At 31.7% G+C, this 20,356-nt stretch overlaps 1 protein-coding gene and 1 long non-coding RNA gene across 2 annotated transcripts in view; both read right to left on the reverse strand.

Moving 5' to 3' along the window:
- Positions 1-11,142, reverse strand: part of LOC145323711 (uncharacterized) — a 45,231-nt gene extending 34,089 nt beyond the window's left edge. Inside the window, exons 1-5 of the mRNA XM_080166179.1 lie at positions 11,042-11,142; positions 10,209-10,505; positions 9,673-9,775; positions 9,105-9,233; positions 6,355-6,620 (exon numbers count right to left, since the gene is read on the reverse strand). Of these exons, the coding sequence (XP_080022305.1) occupies positions 6,355-6,620; positions 9,105-9,233; positions 9,673-9,775; positions 10,209-10,505; positions 11,042-11,080 (834 nt within the window). The 5' untranslated portion in view covers positions 11,081-11,142. The remainder of the gene's footprint in view (positions 1-6,354; positions 6,621-9,104; positions 9,234-9,672; positions 9,776-10,208; positions 10,506-11,041) is intronic.
- A 1,279-nt stretch (positions 11,143-12,421) lies between these two features.
- Positions 12,422-20,356, reverse strand: part of LOC145323712 (uncharacterized) — a 135,892-nt gene continuing 127,957 nt past the window's right edge. Inside the window, exon 5 of the long non-coding RNA XR_013881070.1 lies at positions 12,422-12,480. This is a non-coding gene — a long non-coding RNA (uncharacterized LOC145323712). The remainder of the gene's footprint in view (positions 12,481-20,356) is intronic.

Here is a 20,356-nt window from a genome sequence, read left to right on the forward strand (position 1 = left end):
TGAATGCATACTGCTGCAACTATATTGCAGGTTTAGACATTGTCTGCGCAAAAGTTTCCAGCTAAACGATAGTCCTGTCATTATATCAACATACAAGCGGCTACGCCCCAGGATGCCTCTAGGGGCACTGTAAATGTCGATTTTTGTGATTTCTATTGGGAAGGTTGCATGTGGGTACCCTTCCTCAAAATAGTTATAAACCTTCCCAGGACCTATGAGAAGCTACCCTGTTAAGGAGTACTGTTACTTCATTAAAAGGATTACTGTGATAATGGTAGTTATTAGTTTCTATTAGTAATCATGATTGTTGGAATAAACGCCTAAACAGGCAAAATATTTCCAAATAGTCGATATAACAAATAAAAATTGTATGTCAATAGAAAAATTCAGGTTTTACAGGGTAAAGATGCAAAAAATGCCCATCTAGAAATTTTAACTTTTAGAAAGCTGGAAGGTTGAACCACCCCTTTTTTGTTCCCTTTTTATATCCCCATAAAAAGGCCCTCTTTGATTTTTTATTTGAATATATTCTACTTTTTTTTCTCTCTCTTTTGGTCTATGGTGATCTACAGCTAACAGACAACCAATCCTTAGATTGCACTTCCCTGATTTATAAGTTCCATTCAGGGCCGATAAATTGATCTGCATCCTCAATGATGATATACAAAATTACCCCATCTATAGATTATAATTAATGGTTGTAATGTTTAGACACCCAACTTTATGAATCAACCAATTGAAATTTAATAAAAGTCCCCAATAAATCATAAAACCATATCATAAGACATTTTGGGGGATGGTGGAATAAACAGCCCTATGTTCACTCCCTAAGTTCCATTACTTTTCATGGATCAAGTTATGTCCTCAAAGACCAGCTTAAAACCAACATCACATTACCTTTAGATATATTCTCTTAAAAGCACAACTTGTTTAGCGGTTCACGCGATCTTAAGGGACAAATGAACGGACAAACGGACAGAATTGGATTATTTAGAGCACTATTTTTATTTTGTACTCTTTTGAAGAAAAAAGATAATTAAAAAAACATTCATCTCTATCGCATCCTAAAAAGTACATTTACTTGCAATTTTTTATAACTGCGTTTTTTAGTTTTTATAAGGATTTCTCTTTTTTAATTGACGAGAGCCTCCAAAAAAGTTAGGAGAGAGGAAAAAAATTCTGATAAAAAAATTTGAAAGAAACATTGACTATCATGACATGGATTTTAAAGGTTAAGACAATGATGATAAAAAAAAGGTGATTTTGTTGACTAAAAAATGGATAAAAGTTTGGATACTTGGATTCTAATTTAAAGCAACCAATAAAGATTTAGTAAGTTTTAAGCCTACGAATTGAACAACGTGTTTTTATTACTTTGGGTTCAAGTTAAATCATTTGATTAATGAAACTTTCTTGTTAACAAAGTACATTACTCTAAATAATTATGGCCTTTTTTAAAATCTTTTGGGTTTTTGTAATTACAATTCGCTATAAATTTTGTTAGCTTGTTGTTTCTGCGCTATTTATAAACATGATTAATATTATACTTGTTTTTTTTTTAGAAAAATTATCTATTTTTACGAGCCTCGAAATTGACGTTTTTTGCGCGGACTCTTAACTAACTTGCAAATATAAGTGAATAATATTATTAAAAATATATTATAAAATTATACATGTAATATGAACAAGGATGACAACATCCTAAAAAGCAAAGTTCAAAATTTTATTAATCAATGAAGACTTCAATAATAAAAATACAACAATATGTAATGAAAATCTTTTTAAAAGAAGTTTCAAAGTAATCATACAATTCTTTCATAACTAAAAATAAGAAAAATTGCGTTGTAAAAGTAACGGATTAATACACATACAGACCCTGATTAAAGAAAAACTATGCTTTAAACAAATAGCATAAAAAAACCCTGTCTTTTGAGAGTTCAGAGTACGTTTATCAAATACATTTTAGAGCCCCCTCAGACTCCATTTATTCAAGCACTCTTTTTTGGCTTTCCGCGATTTTTTGTTGTTTTTGCGAACCCTCTCTTATTTTCGCAATCTCTCTCTCTATACATATATGTCTCTCTCTCTCTCTCTCTCTCTCTTTCTCCTCTACTCTCCTCTCCTCTCCGTCTCTCTCTCTCTCTCTCTCTCTCTCTCTCTCTCTCTCTTTCTCTCTCTCTCTCTCTCTCTCTCTCTCTCTCTACTCTCCTCTACTCTCCTCTCCTCTCCGTCTCTCTCTCTCTCTTGCTATCTCCTTTCACTCCTAATATTTCTGTCTGTCTGTCTCTCTTTCTTTTTATTCAGTGTGTCTCAAAACTCTTTCTTTTAATTTCTATCTCTCTTTTTGTTTATCTTTCTCTAGCTAATTATTATTGTCTTTCTTTTTCAATATTCCTCTCTCTCTCTCTCTCTCTCTCTCTGTCTCTCTCTCTCCCTCTCTCTCTCTCTCTCTCTCTCTCTCTCTGTCTCTCTCTGTCTCTCTCTCTCTCTCTGTCTCTCTCTCTCTGTCTCTCTTTCTTTCTTTCTCTCACTCCCTCTCTCTCTCTCTCTATTTCATCTAGCTATCTATTACTTAATATTTCTCTATCTATTTTTCTCTTTATTTCTCTATAAAATATATGAATTATTATTTTATATTTAACCTAGCCAACTTGCTTTAATAAAATTTTATAATAAATCAAAAAAACAAAGCTGCATTTTATTTAATTACTAAGTTTCTTTCAGACTTTTCGAATATAGTGACATAGATTATATGAAAAGGAGAATAGTTATTTTACGCATCGTAATGTAGACAGCTTTCCGCGGATATTAAAATTTAAAAAAAATAAAACCAGTTTTGATAGCACCGAGGGGCAAAATACATGATTTCAGTATTGCTGAGAACTGGTTCTAATACAGCGGTTATTAATCGGTTTTGAATTCATACTGGAAAATATCTTAATGCTCTATGGTAGAACCAATTAGTCTTTAATAAGGTAATTCTTTTTATCGATACAGTTATATAAAAACATCCAATTTATACTTTTTTTCGGCCAAAAAAAAGTATAAATTCATAACATTCATTAGTAGCGCAGCTTATAAAATGTAAAAACTTTTTATTTGCATACAATATTTTAAAAGAGCAATAAATACTTAGAATTTTAAAATTATGCTAAGTTGATTTTGTTTTAAAATGAAAGTGGTAATAGCTGACAAATAATCGACTCAAAGAACTCTTTATAATCTTAACTAACGGCTTGTAGCCAAGGATCTAAAGGAATAAGACAAAGGACAATGGCCTATAAATTGATGTACATCCCCAATGATAATACACAAAATTACCCATTCTGTAGATTATAATAAGTTGTTGAAACGTTTGTACACTCTAATTTATTAACAAAAAATCCATATTCAAAAAAAGTCCCCAAAGTTGATCAGACAACCGATAATAAGATGATATTGTAAAACTTTGGGGACTTGTATTATAAACACCCCAACACATAAGGCATACTGAAAAGATTGTCTACTGAAATTGCCAATTTTGAGAAGAAAAAAAACTACATGCGTTTTCATTAAAACTAATTAAAAAGGTTGAAAACCAATTAATTTTTAAGTTTCGTACGTTCTGAAATTGCTGTAAATCAAATCTTATTTAAGTTTAACGTATATTTTGTTCGCTAAAATATGCGTTCCCGTAAAAATACTGATCATCCAAAATAGCAAAAACTCTTTTTTGGCGTTTTTATACAAATAGAATTTTGTCAAAAAAAATTGAGTCCAAATAAAATGATATGAGGACATTATCTACATTTTTATTGTCAATAAAACGCAATATTATTCTTAGTAGTTGCAGATACTGACGTACGGACATACCATAGTTATAAAGTAGCGAATCTATTGGCGGGAATGCCTGCACACCCCTCGCAAAATATCGCTGGCTAAAATGTGTGTCTGTCTGAAAATCGGGGGGCTTGCAAATTTCTAGACGTCGAGAAAAAACTAGCCATAGCAATCTAGGACAGAGACAGAGGTTTTAACATAAATATATTCAGCTGTATAATAAAGTAACAGGATATGTCTCTGTCTGTCTGTATGTATGTCGATTAAGATATCTTAAACGGCTGAAGCTATCGTTCAACAATTTTTAGGGATGTTTAATAATGGAACAGGACAGGTTTAAAGCTATTTAAATGGTGGATGCATCAAACTCCCAAACTTTGGGATATGACGCACCCCCCCCCTTCCCCTAAAAAAAAGATAAAGAATAATTTTTGATCATGTTGGTAATGATGCAAACGTAAATATCAGACAAATTTAGTCAATAATTTGTGTTTTAATTTAATAAATTACAAATGATTTTGTTTGCCAATTAATTCATTTTGAAGCATACTTTTGAGAGTTAAATCAAGACAAACCCCAAACTGTCCCAGTTTTGAGCAAGACGATTCCTGTGACGTCATATAAAAAGGGAAGGGGAGAAGAAAATCTCTTCCCTTTTCTCCCATCTCTTTTGAAGAGATTTTCTTCCGCCCCTTCCCTTTTTCTTTCCCGAAACGTATATGACGTAACTGGAATCGGCTTGCTCAAAACTGGTACAGTTTGGGGTTTGTCTTAAATCAAACTACAGCCGTTTCCTCTCCCCAATTTAATTCTAAGAAAATCTAACCCTGTGTTAGCTAGCTCTCCATGTGTTGAGTGATAATATAAACATTAACATTTATAACATACAAAAACTTTGCAGTTGCGAGCACATTTTTAGCAATATCGCGCATTTTTAAGTTTTGGAATATTAATTTTAAGACTTATTTTTCTAAATATTACAGTCTGGTTTTCTGTATAAAACAAACTATTATTAATCAATGTTTATTAGTTTTGCCTTTTAGGGTAGCTTCGGTCTTTTCTTTCAATAGTTACTTTTCAGAAAACTTTGAAGCCTTACAGTTTCTTAAAACTCTTCATAAAAGAATCATATAGGATTTTTGGAATGGGGATTCCTTGAAAATAAGGCTAAATTTAAGCATTCATATGAGTTAAGATTTTCTTACATGAATATTTTTAGTGTTCCTATAATTAATTGCTACAATATACCATTGATAACAACCATCGCTATTTTAAGTTATCAATATAAATTTAAATATGCATATAATAAACTTTAATGTATAACAATAATAAAAATAAACTTACCTTTTTTTCTTCTCTATTGTGGTTAAAAATAAATTATATTATAAAATTACATGGACAATTTAATCCATATATGGCGAAGCAACTATAACTATGTATATAAGAACAGTGAACTATTATACAGTTTTCTGAGTGAATATTATAGAATTTAAGTCATTAAATTAGAGACTGTATATAATAATATTTTGACGGACGTACAGACCATTACAGACATTACAGAGCATTTGCAATACACATATGTAATACAGTTAGGGAGTTGAATCCATTTTTATAGAAGCAGAAATATAATCTATGATTATGGTTTGGACCCTATAAAACTGTAATCTACCTTTCCACTTTCCCCTCTCTTGGTGAAGATATCTTCAACGCCGATACGATTTTTGAAATGTAAGATTCTACTTTCCCCTCTCTTGGTGAAGATATCTTCAACGCCGATACGATTTTTGAAATGTATGATTCCACTTTCCCCTCTCTTGGTGAAGATATCTTCAACGCCGATATGATTTTTGAAATTTAAGATTCCACTTTTGCCTCTCTTGGTGAAGATATCTTTAACAAGAGAGACAAAAGTGGAATCTTATATTTCAAAAATCGTATCGGCGTTGAAGATATCTTTACCAAGAGAGGGGAAAGTGGAAGGGTAGATTACAGTTTTAGAGGGTCCAAACCATAATCATAGATTATATTTCTGCTTCTATAAAAATGGATTCAACTCCCTAACTGTAATATGTAAGTATATAATTGAAATAAAGTACATTCATTTTTTTTTTGCATATTTCTATCTATCTATCAATTAATCCAATTTTTCGCAATAGCACCGGATAAGTTTTATAAAAAACTAAATAGTAGAATTATATATAAAATGATTTAGGCATATATTATTGGAATAAAAACGTTTTATGTAAAATATTCAAAAATTTATGTCCTTCGTATAGTTTTTTTTGATCTTGGAAAGAAAACGAAGTAGCGGGTTTCGTCGATTTTTCACAGTAGCTTTTCTCCTAATTCTAGCCACTGTGGTGCAATCATTTATATTTTACCCTACCTAACCTAACCCAAAATAATCAAAAGCTCCTGTGAAAATACGACGAAACCCTCTACTTTGTTTTCTTTCCATGGTCCGTTTTTTAAAATACTAATCCCTTGTTTAAAAAAATCCTCCCAAATTGTTGATCCCAACACATTATTGACAATTTCCTGTTTAACATTAGCCGAGGAGTGATATGTTGACGCACTGCCGACACTCTTCACCAGATTCCCGCCGCTCAACGCGCCGCCCATCGCTGCGCTGCTGGTTGGCGGCATCGCGCCGCCAGCCGCGGCGGCCGACGTGTTGTTTGAGTTGTTGTGGTTGGCGGGCGATTGGCTGCCACCACCGCCGCTAGCGTTTGCCGCGGGACTGGAGCCGGATAGGTTGGAATCGCGGCGGTTGCTGGGCACAATGCTACCCATACGGTTGCCTGAAAGGAAAAAAAATCTCATCAATGTTAGGTATACATAGATAAAGTTTAACATAAATATAAGGATGACTCCATCCATAAATTAAAACATAACGTAGCCTAACCGGTGCAGGGGGCCTTAACCCTATGGGATTACTCAATATTACCTAACCTAGCTCAAGTACACATTTTTAGGAGAACATGACCATTAATTAATATTCTGCTTATTATCTTGGGATAATGGTATACTAATTGCATACATGATTTATTAGTTACATAATAAATAGATGGATTATTATATTTATAAATAATTAGATGAATAGCTATCTAAATAGATTAATTGATAGTAAGATAGAGTTATTAAAGACATGATTTCAAAATTAATTCAAAGATATTAAGGCATTAAACAATGGACGATAATTTGATGTATATCTACTAAGGTAATAATCAAATGGCTTGGACACCCTTAGTTTAAATCTATTACTTACCATTACCTCGTAAGGGCGGGATTCTCCTTCGATAATTCAACCAACCCTTTGATTGCACGACCTTTGTCTGAGAAGGCCTAACTGCGCCTGTTTATAGACCAAGGCATTCCCTCTTCTCTTACTATTTGTGTCGGGCACCTGACATAGCAGCAGTAGGAACCATTTTTAACGTCTTTAGATATATAGCGGTGTCGGCCCGATAATCGAACCATCACCTCCCCGTCGACGAGCGGATGCGCCACGTGTTGAGCCACGATCGCAGGTTAGTTTAAATCTACCAATTAACACCTAATAAAAAGCGCCAAAAGAATTTAAATAATTCAAAACTTAGCATTAACGTCATACCATATTTGAATTAATAAAATTTAAAATTGGAGTTCATTTTGGCCTCAAAGTTTTCATAAAAATTGCATTATGTCATTAATCTTAAATATCAATATTTTTAAGTGCTATTGAATTTTATTAGGATTAAATAAGGCTTTAAATTAAATACTTAAATTTAAATATGATATAGTTAAATTAAATAATAACAAATATGAATAAAAGTTGCGAAGCAAAAAAAAGACATCAATATGAATCGTATAGAGTATTGATCCTATAATATAAAATTGTAATTTTTTTGTTAGTAGCTAAAGATCTCGTAAACTGCTGGTCTGAATTGATTATACATTTCAGGAAAGCTTTCTAAATGTCATTGGGTAGTTTAGGCTATTTTCCTGACCTTCTTCGCCTTAGTTTTAGATCAAGTGATTTAAAAGGAGATGTTTATTTATTTACATATGACATACAACCATCACGCTTCCATAAAATGTGGAACTCAATCGGTTCATTAGTTATTTAAATCTTAAGATACAGACAAAAAACCTTACTACTTTATTTAATGGGATGATAATTAATAGTGAACAAAATTAATCAATTTTATGATTATTATTCGTAGAAAATTGTCTAAAATACGATGCTATGCATGATTTTTCAGTGTGCCTGAGACCAGGTTCTAATCTTGCGGATAATATTCAGTTTGGATGCCATACTGGAAAATCCATTAATAAACAATGAAAATACTAAATACTAAAATATGCCGAGTTACGACCAGAGTTGTGGATCCGGATCCGCAAGGATCCGCATCTTTTTGAGTCCAAGAATCCGGATCCTGGGGTATAAATTTATGGAAAAATCTACCTAAATTTTTATATAAAATAGTCACTTACAAAGACATTCTCGTGATGAGAGCCAATCTTTAAGGTTTAGGTTCAGACTTAAAAATTAAAAGTATTTTTGACTTCGAGATTAAGGAATAAACTTTTTTTTTAAAAATTTGGTGATTTTATTTTTATTGTCAAGGATCCGGATCCGCACTGACCAAATTTGGAGGATCCGGATCCGCATACAATCAATGCGGATCCACAACACTGGTTACGACATACCGACAAAACGACTCAAATGATTGCAGTTATACAAGATGACATAAGACACGTCTCAAATACGTCTAACGATGCAATTACCAAAAACTCATCCAAAATTATTTGAGCCAAAAATTTAATTAAATATGATATAATAAGATATTGTATAGGCTTAAAATTACAAAAAATTTAGTGCATCTAATTCATTTTTTCCAGGGATAGATTACTAGCAAATAAATAGTTATTTGATAGATAGAATGACAAATAAATTAGGTGGATGGAAATATAAAAGATATAGCTAAGATAGACAGACAGACATGGAAATATAGATAGATAATTTATGGATATAAAGGCTAATGAAAAAAGAAAGAAATATGAAGGAATAGATAAATAAATAAATTGCTAGATAAGCAGCTTATATTGCCTATAAAAAATAACGTAATGCAATACAAATGACCAATGATAGGCCAGTATACATTTAACCATTAGTCAATTAAAATGTATATTTATGACGTCATTTTTTTTATTATCATTCTTGGCACTCTAAAGTTCTTAATTGCTAGATACAAAGACAAATAAAGTTAAGTCATTAAGATAAACATAAAATAGCCTCGTACCTGTCTGTTGTTGTGTGGGATTATTGTTGCTAACAACAGATGTTGTTGTATTATTGTTGTTGTTATTGTTGTTGCATTGCTGTTGTCCCCCTGCCTCAAAACTTTGTCGGGTAGCTCGGTCTGGTATGCCTGAATTATACAGAAGTTGCAGTTGTTTATTACACTAATCCCCAAAGTTTTATAACAGCGTTTTCTTATCCGATGGGTTACCAACTTTTGGGAACTTTTAATGAATTTTGATTGATTGGATCATTAAGTTGAACCAATAATTTTAATCACCGGGGTATTTTTATCTATCATCATTGGGGATTTACATCATATTGGCCATTGTCTTATCCCTTTATATTCCTGCAGAAGTTGTCATATTTAGCAGGGCTCGGCAGCTGCGCGTTTTAAATCAAATTTAAACCCGTGTGAATGCTTTGAATTCATAACAAATTTGTGTTCAAATATAAACATAAAATTTTGTGTGTCAGTCTATTTTAGTATATCATTATTGTCTTTCTATCTAACTGTCTGTCTGTCTGTCTGTTTGTCTATCTATCTATCTATCTATCTATCTGCTAACCTAAATGTTGGTTGTAAGATGGTATATCATGTGGTGAAGGTGGGGTGGCGCTATGACTGCTGGTCTGACTGCTGCCGCTCGCGTGGCGGATGCCGTTACCATCCTGCAGCAGCAGAGGGTACTTTAGATTATAATTTTTATTCTACCATTGTCTGGTTATAATTTTGTCCCCATATAAATATCCCCTTTTCCTTAATAACCTATTTTGCCGTTCTTTACTGTTTTTTCTTGCCTTTTTATAAATTAGTCTAAAAAAAAACGTTCAACAATTTGTATCTTTTAATTTTCAATATCTTACGAATCTTATGGAGCTTACACAAGCTTATCATGAGCTCAAATAAAGTGAAACTTGTAGAGCTGGCTAAAATAACGATCCCCCCTCAATCCCATTTACCCCATCCCCTTCCCCCCTACTGGATGAACAAACTGGTGTTTATATTAGCAACCTAAATTGACGACAATTTTTCTCTTGACCTAATATCCACGTATATTATATATTCATTGATAGGTTGGTTGTCTCATGAGTCTATAAGTACCCATCCCTGGCTTTGTCGGCTTAATGAGCGCACGACAGAGTGGTGAGAGGAGTGGGGCGGCAACACGCCGCCAATCCCGTTCGGCGGGGTGCCCGCCGTGCTGCCAATACTACCAGCGGCATAGTTGCCGTTGTAGAAGCTGGGTGGCCCAAATGGCGGCGGCTGGTGGGTGGTGGAAAGGTGGTAGCGGTTGTCGGTCGGCGGCACGGGCGGGACGGGTCCGGGCAACGGCGGATAGCCGCCGTGCCCAGTGGTTAAATGGCCCATTAATGAGTAGGAGGGGGTGGGGTGGTGAACCTGTAAAATATTTTATATTAACAAATGATTAACAAAAATATAAAATTCAAAACTTTGCAAAGAGCAATTCATTCATAAATAACGGCTGCGCTCCTAACATCTAGGGCAGAAAAACAAACGTAAAACCGTCTAAAGATTTAAATCAAAAATTCAAAAAAGCGTAGAACCATCGAACATCGGACAAAAAAACCTTACTTCCTTATATAGTACAATATTTAAAGAAAGTCTAAAATTAGTTCGCAAATATATTCCCCCAAAATTTAGCTTAGCTATGATGAATCTGATAGAATATTTTTTTTAATGTTTTAAATGTTTGTTTTCATGTTATTTCAAATAAGATGTTTAGTCGAGATTCGATCCTATTACCTCCCCAACTTACAACAGTAGAGAAGAGCTGGAAAGTATCAAATGTCAATCCCTTTCTTAGAGATTTCGTTTCCCACTTGTCCTCTCATCCCTCCTTTTTAGACGTATTTTTATGACGTCATACATGACACTTTCCAGCGCTTCCAACATACAAGAGTAGATTAACCTACCTGATGATGGTTGATGTGACTGTTTGAATCTGGGGGCATACCTCCCAAACTTGGCGTAATCCCTGACCCAACTCCCGTAGTTCCCCGCCCTCCCTGAGCCCAACCCTAAATAGAATATTTCCTTAAATTTTTATGAATTTGTAAAGTGTTGATTTTAATGAAAATTATACAAAAGATCTTTAGTGCCTATTAATAAGGGAAAAATTTTAATAAAATTCGCCAGCGAATCCCGAATGATATGTTTCCAGTGTGGGGCAGGGAAAAATACACAAACTTTCCCCTTCTAAAGATTACAATTACTGATATAAAACGTTTGGACACTCAACTAAATGAACCAATCAATCAAAATTCAATAAAAATCCAACGAATAAGAAAACGTTATTATATGACTTTGGGGACTAGTGTAATAATCAGCCCAATGTCCTCTCCCTCCCTGAAAAATACCTCTCTTATTATTTATCAACTCTTGGTTTAGCAGAAAGTTTTGTCTTTCCACTAAGCGAAACAAGCATAAAATGACAGTTTTTTTATTGTCTGATTAAAAAAATTTAAGGTTTAATGGTTTCCTGGTGGTGGTGTAGGAGTATTTCAGTGGTCTGTCCGCCCATGCCAGGTACAACAGGATGGTGGTGCACAGGGTGGTGGACAGGGTGGCTGGACATCCCTCCTCCTGGAGCCCCAGTTTCATACATTACAGACTATTCAGGAAGTGCTGGAAAGTGTCATAAGTGACGTCATAAAAATATGTGTAGCTGTCTATAGTGTGCTAGCAAAATGGGGATAGACGTCACTGCTTTTGGGCTACCTATTCTATTGACTTCAGGAAATACCCAATCTCTTTTCTAGGGAATTTCTTTCCCCCCTTACCTCTAAGATGTCAATAGAAAAGGTAGGCCAAAAGCAATGACGTCTATCCCCATTTTCCTAGGGCACTAAACACCGCTACAAATACGTCAATAATCCATCTCTTTTTTAGAGGTTTCTTTTCTCACTTCTCTTTTTTAGATGTATTTTATGACCTCATACATTACACTTTCAAGTGCTTCTTTCATACATTACAGACCAATCAGCTAAGCAAAAAAATACCCTTTCTAAATGGAGCATTAGAAAGATTAGCTTTACCATTATTGTAAGACTTTTTAAAGTTGACATTGTAAATCCTTTAAGAGACATTACATATTAAATATCAATTCATTGAAAACCTAATCTTCATAGCAACATTTAAAACTTTCTAGTAAAATAGAAGTATTGCAGAAAATTATCAAAATAAGGCTCAAAAAAATTCTTAACTTTCAAAATGACATTATTGCCTTATATTTGGCGTTTATAAAATTAATTCTTAAAATTGATTGTCTGTTTTTGTTAATTGTATGAAAACCTTCCTGCAATTACCGGCCAAGGAGAGGGTATACCAGCATGCAGCATATAGAGCAAGATACCTGAAAATAACAACAATTTTTAGCCTTTTTATAGAGAATTTTTATACCTCTAAAACGACGAAAACAATAAGCTTAGTTAAAGAAAATTGCGTAGTTTTAACCACTAGAATGACTTAAAAAATAAAATTGTTGTTGAATATAGAAGAGTTAATTTTCTTATAGTTTTTAAGACTTTTTTAATGGATTTTCAATTTTGGCAGGTTATGCATTAAAACGACATTCATTGTGAATTAATTTTAAAAATATTTTTGAATTTGGACCTTAAATTTACAAAAAAGATCAGATGGAAAGTTGAGTTTTAGTATTAAAATGTATGAAAGAATTTAAAAAACAATATCAAACGCTTTTATTAAGTCAAATTGACAGAAATTGTTTTTATTTTTTTTAGATTTTATTACAAGGATCTAAAGGGATGAGACAATGGCCGATAAATTTATGTACATCTCTAATGATGATAACCCTTCTGTAGATTACAATGAGTGGTTGAAACACTTGGAGACTCAACTTAATGAACCAACATATAAGAAAACGTTATTATAGAACTGGGGGGACTAGTGTAACAGACAGCCCAATGTCACCTGGTTTTAATATGGGAAAACAGTAAAAGTGTCGAACTATGACGTCAGAAAAAATTAACAATTAACCAATGAGAGGCCGCTATATATTTTACCACAGTGAATACTGGCTTCTTATTGGTTAATTGTTCATTTTTTCTGTTTTCTGAATATGGTATAACGATGTACTTTTGTAAAAAAGAAAAGAAAACAGTCAGCGACACTAATTCTAGTTAATTTGATAGTGGGATGATTGTTATTTTTAGAACACAATCTCATAAATAAATTAATAAAAAAAACAACATAAAAAAAACAAAGATAATTGAAAAATAAAGGTAGTTTTTATGAATGAAAATTTTTAGCTGTAGTTGTTCTAGATAGTTTTGTTTACTTTCCCAAATAAAATAGCCTAAAACCTATGATTGTTTCCCTGAAGTGGTAGATATAAGTTATTACGATTTAAATTTTTTTGTAAACTCTATGGATCACCCATTTTATTTCTTACCAGCGATTGTGTCCCTAACATCTAAAGGCTTAACATTCGAAGGGGAAAGATTGATAGAAAAATAGCTTAAATCCATCACAAGACTAAAATTTAAGATAAAATATCCTTAAAAACACCCAAGGGCTAATGTAAAGCTTCCTCAAAATTAAGAACTCATTCGGTTCAGTAGTGAAGGAAACCTTTAACTTCAGACGAAAAGCCTTACTACTTTCTATACAGTGGTTTTATCCATTTTCTTGCTCCTACCAAAAAAGCGCAGTAGCTAGCTAGTTAAAAAATAACTTTAAAAATCGATAAAATTTTCGCCTCATTCAAATTAATAACACCATAAAGAATAGTTATTTATCACATAGTTTTATAGACAGCATTCCGCGGATATCGAAATGAAAACTCATAAGATTAAAACCAATTTTGTTAGCCACGAGCGAATAAAAATAGTTTTGAATAAATGTTTTTTTTTTAAATTTTTATATTCGTTGAAAAATGTCTGTAATACGACGCTATGTATAAATTTTCTGTATGTCTGAGAACCGGTTCTAATCCAGCGGATATAAATCGGTTTCTAAGCCATACTGGAAAACAATTTCTACTTTTTAACGAATACCCTGAAGGCTTCCAGCACATACTCTGTTGTACATAAAACTGCAAGTTATTAGATTTTGATAAATTGATTTTGGTTTTATTTTCATTGTTTAAAGTATAGAAAAGTATGCCATTTGTCTGTGGCGGCGTTTTTAAACAAATATTTTCACTTTTAAATTTTTTTTTTTGGTCAATCTTTTTAGTTTTTTTTAGCTATAAAGTTATACATAGAAATGTCCTATATAATTAAAACTTTTACAAATATAAATAGGACCTCAGTAATTATATTAGTTTTTAAACAAAAAAACAAATTCTTTTTTTAAAATTTGTTTGTGTATTTGTTGATTTTTTTTTGTAGAAACATTAATAGCTATAAAGTTATTGATAGAAATGTCCTATATAATTAAAACGTTTACAAAAGAGAATAGGACCTCGGTAATATTATGAGCTAATGTGCTGTTCGTCTGTCCTTTACAATAACGTTCATTTTGTCCAATTTATAACTCTAAATAAAAATTTTTCTGAAAAAGATTTTGTTTTTCTTTCTTTTAATGTCGAACATTAAAATAACCATTATAGAATTATATTATTAAAAACCTGGATCTACCTTGACCCAAGCTGTCTGAATGTCTGAAAGTAAACCATTCCATTGGTTAATTAATCAAAAATTATATCCAGTAAAGAATGTTCATGAAGGAAAAAAGTATTATGAATGGAAGAAAAAGTTTTTGTCCTCAAATAATGTATCAGAGAAAGTAAGTTTTACAAAAAGTTGTCCGCGGAAATGTTTATAAAAAATTCTATGATTATACAGCTAACAAAAATGCTAGGAGTTTATTAATGTACATAGAAAATAAAATAACTTCATTAAATTTTTTTGGGTTCCCTAATCCATTAGATCCTTTAAGTTTTTACATTTTTTATTATCGAGTAAATGAAAGTTTTAGTAATTGAAGAGCTATTAATGACAAAAAGTGTTAGACGATGTTTTTTTTTTAAAGCGAAGCTTTTATATGATTAAGAGTCAGTCCGTCCGTACGTCCGTTATGGTTAGCTCTTTTCGTTAATTCAAATAGGTTAGAATTGTCCTATCGATTTTAGACTTTGCATGGTGATTCCTTAAACAATTAGGTACGACATAGAAAGCGCAGCAACTCTATAATCAAACTAGAAAGTCTGTACGCCCATTTAAAACATGTTGATTTTTTATTTTTTGACAACAAATTTTTGTATGTTAAAATTATCCGATTTATATGATTTTTAGTATACTGATTCCTATAACAACAAGGTACAATGTTGTAAGCGAAGCATCTCTATAAAAAAGTGTATGTCATTAAACAGTATCATGTATTTAAGCAATTTAGCAACAAATTTACTTACAACTATGTTTACACTTATGCATTGATATTACGTTTGTTAAGTTCTGACACTCTACAAGTGTTAATGTTCGTTTGTCTTTCTATTTCAGAGCTTCGCTTTTGTTTTTATTAAGTTTTTTTTTCAAAAAGCTATGTTGTTTGGCTGCTAAACGGCTAACAGCTGTAAATTTGCCTAAGATATTTTTTCATATCCTAGGTCAAAGTTATTAAGTTGCTTTGCCTAAAAAATGAAACATTTTTATATTGAACTTTCTATCAAAATAAAAGAGAACTTTCACTATTTCAAGTAAAAAAGTACATGTTCAATATCAATAATTGTTCTATATATATTTATATACATATTTTGTATAGAAAAGTAATTTCTATGATATATATAATTTATACATATATGTCTGCGAGGCTTTCACAGGTAATTTTCACTTTCTTGTACAGAAAATCAACCCTTTGTCATGAAGTCCTAACTGTGTTTAGCAATATGCAGTGTCTGTTTATCAAACCACCTTGAACATCCCCAATTATAATTACAAAATTACCTCTTCTGTAAATTAAAATCATTCAATAAAAAGTTTGGACATTACTAGTTTTGAACCAGCCATTTACAATTTATTTGAAGTGCCCAAAGTTTTTTGAGCCAATGTCGTTATAAAACTTTGGGTACCAACGTTATTTGCAATCCAATGTCCCCTCCCTGTTTGGATGCGTGTACCCAAGAGTACATATTACAAAAATGAGAGTGTTATAACCGTCTCTTTCTCATGTACATGTTTTCCTATACAATTGTTACAAGGACATTTTTATATCAATATCCATAATTTTGACATTATTGGTACGGTGTCCCCCACCCACCCGCCTACTTTAATTATTTTTCAATAAGTTTGCAGTAGTTATGAAAACCGGGAAATGTAGATACGGAAAGTGTCATGTGTGACTTTAAAAAAATAGGTCTAAATCCATCTCTTTTTTCGGGATTTCCTTTCGCTTTCCCAGTTCTGCTATCATTCTTCCTTTTTAGACGTATTTTTATGACGTCACACATTAGTATCTCCTGAAAAGTAACTATTTGCACACAAAATGCTTATTATTAACAATTACTGCATACTTTAAAAATACTTTTAAAAATAACTTTCTTTGTGAAATTTTTATAAAAGAATTAAAGGTTCAAATTCCCAAATTTTGGAAATTGTAATTTTTCCTTCTTAGTCTGAATACATTATAAAATGGAACAAAGAGAGGTTTATTTATTCAGGTAGGGAGGGAGGGGGCATTGGTGATTAAATTAATCTATACCCCTATCCTATCCCTTGGTTAATACTTAAAACAAAACTGTGGTACCCAAAGTTTTATATTCATGTTGTCTTTTTTGACCCAAATCTTTGGGTACTTTCATTGAATATTAATAGGTAGGGTTTAAACCAGAAGTATACAAACTTTTCAACCAGTATTTTTTATTTACATTAGGGCAATTTTGTTTATCATAATTTGAAATATAAATAAATCCATTGCCACTGTCTTATCCCTTAAGATCCCTGATAATTACCAAAGCTGGATCTTTAAATCATTTTAGTGGTGAGCCAGATCGGGGTGAGCCAACTTTCCACCAACGAGAGCACATTATTTTATGAAATGCCGCACTGTGATTGGCTGAAATTCGGCTCACCCCGATCTGGCTCACCACTAAAATGATTTAAAGATCCAGCTCAGAGTAAAGTTTATTTCATTTTTATGTAGTGGACTTGATAAAGTATCTTTTAAAAGGTTTTATAAGGAGAATTAGTACAGTATGATAATTCATTTAATTTTAGCGGTTGTGCCCCTAGCATATAAAGACTCTGTATTCGAAGGAAGGACAGTTCATCGTAAAACTCAATCTAAGACTGAAATAAAGTAGCCTAAAACCATCCCATCAACTAAAATGGAAAACTTAATCGGTTCAGTGGTTAGCGAGGTATACATGGTCAAACAAAAATGCCTCACTACTTTATACCATTTGATTTGATTCTTTGAATTGCAATTTTTCCGTATCTAATAAAATCAATATTTATTTTAGCACTTAATTTATATAAATGTTAGTTTTTAATAAGAGATAAGAAATTTTAAAAAATGAATTATGATTACCTATTCTAAATTTTATTTATTATCGTATTATAGACAGCTTTCACGGATATTTAAATGAAACAGTATAAGATTAAAACTAATTTTGTTAGCCCCGAGGGGCCAAAGGGCCGGTCTAACAAAACTAATATTGATTTTATGATTTTTATTTTTATATTTGTGGGAAAATGTCTGTAATACGATGCAATACATGATTTAGTATGGATGAGAACCGGATCTAATTCACCGGATATTAATCAGTTTCAAAGCTATACTGGAAAACAAGTATAACAAGGCAAACCTAGTTCTTTTTAACTAGGTTCAGATGGTCCATACGTCCACATGTACGTAAGGGAATATTCTGATTTTAAATTTGTTATTACATATTTTTCGGAGCAAAATTAATCTCAATTTTCTCTCTTATTTCGTAAGAAAAATGTTATATATAAATGTATTTAATACCTGCATTAAAAAAAAACATGTTATTTACATATTTTTCAGGGGATACTCTTTATTGTGGCCATATATTTAAGTTTTTTTTCACTTTTCTCCCTCCCTAATATAAGAATAATAGCCAAAAACCTGCCCTGAACCATAAAATTTCACATAAGGCCCAGCCATTTATGACGAAAAGCCTTACTACTTTCTATACAGTGGTTTTATCCATTTTCTTGCTCCTACCAAAAAAGCGCAGTAGCTAGCTAGTTAAAAAATAACTTTAAAAATCGATAAAATTTTCGCCTCATTCAAATTAATAACACCATAAAGAATAGTTATTTATCACATAGTTTTATAGACAGCATTCCGCGGATATCGAAATGAAAACTCATAAGATTAAAACCAATTTTGTTAGCCACGAGCGAATAAAAATAGTTTTGAATAAATGTTTTTTTTTTAAAATTTTTATATTCGTTGAAAAATGTCTGTAATACGACGCTATGTATAAATTTTCTGTATGTCTGAGAACCGGTTCTAATCCAGCGGATATAAATCGGTTTCTAAGCCATACTGGAAAACAATTTCTACTTTTTAACGAATACCCTGAAGGCTTCCAGCACATACTCTGTTGTACATAAAACTGCAAGTTATTAGATTTTGATAAATTGATTTTGGTTTTATTTTCATTGTTTAAAGTATAGAAAAGTATGCCATTTGTCTGTGGCGGCGTTTTTAAACAAATATTTTCACTTTTAAATTTTTTTTTTTGGTCAATCTTTTTAGTTTTTTTTAGCTATAAAGTTATACATAGAAATGTCCTATATAATTAAAACTTTTACAAATATAAATAGGACCTCAGTAATTATATTAGTTTTTAAACAAAAAAACAAATTCTTTTTTTAAAATTTGTTTGTGTATTTGTTGATTTTTTTTTGTAGAAACATTAATAGCTATAAAGTTATTGATAGAAATGTCCTATATAATTAAAACGTTTACAAAAGAGAATAGGACCTCGGTAATATTATGAGCTAATGTGCTGTTCGTCTGTCCTTTACAATAACGTTCATTTTGTCCAATTTATAACTCTAAATAAAAATTTTTCTGAAAAAGATTTTGTTTTTCTTTCTTTTAATGTCGAACATTAAAATAACCATTATAGAATTATATTATTAAAAACCTGGATCTACCTTGACCCAAGCTGTCTGAATGTCTGAAAGTAAACCATTCCATTGGTTAATTAATCAAAAATTATATCCAGTAAAGAATGTTCATGAAGGAAAAAAGTATTATGAATGGAAGAAAAAGTTTTTGTCCTCAAATAATGTATCAGAGAAAGTAAGTTTTACAAAAAGTTGTCCGCGGAAATGTTTATAAAAAATTCTATGATTATACAGCTAACAAAAATGCTAGGAGTTTATTAATGTACATAGAAAATAAAATAACTTCATTAAATTTTTTTGGGTTCCCTAATCCATTAGATCCTTTAAGTTTTTACATTTTTTATTATCGAGTAAATGAAAGTTTTAGTAATTGAAGAGCTATTAATGACAAAAAGTGTTAGACGATGTTTTTTTTTTAAAGCGAAGCTTTTATATGATTAAGAGTCAGTCCGTCCGTACGTCCGTTATGGTTAGCTCTTTTCGTTAATTCAAATAGGTTAGAATTGTCCTATCGATTTTAGACTTTGCATGGTGATTCCTTAAACAATTAGGTACGACATAGAAAGCGCAGCAACTCTATAATCAAACTAGAAAGTCTGTACGCCCATTTAAAACATGTTGATTTTTTATTTTTTGACAACAAATTTTTGTATGTTAAAATTATCCGATTTATATGATTTTTAGTATACTGATTCCTATAACAACAAGGTACAATGTTGTAAGCGAAGCATCTCTATAAAAAAGTGTATGTCATTAAACAGTATCATGTATTTAAGCAATTTAGCAACAAATTTACTTACAACTATGTTTACACTTATGCATTGATATTACGTTTGTTAAGTTCTGACACTCTACAAGTGTTAATGTTCGTTTGTCTTTCTATTTCAGAGCTTCGCTTTTGTTTTTATTAAGTTTTTTTTTCAAAAAGCTATGTTGTTTGGCTGCTAAACGGCTAACAGCTGTAAATTTGCCTAAGATATTTTTTCATATCCTAGGTCAAAGTTATTAAGTTGCTTTGCCTAAAAAATGAAACATTTTTATATTGAACTTTCTATCAAAATAAAAGAGAACTTTCACTATTTCAAGTAAAAAAGTACATGTTCAATATCAATAATTGTTCTATATATATTTATATACATATTTTGTATAGAAAAGTAATTTCTATGA

Source organism: Acartia tonsa, chromosome 7 (genome assembly GCF_053477335.1).
Source record: "Acartia tonsa isolate MP-2025a chromosome 7, ASM5347733v1, whole genome shotgun sequence".
Lineage (NCBI taxonomy): Eukaryota > Metazoa > Arthropoda > Copepoda > Calanoida > Acartiidae > Acartia > Acartia tonsa.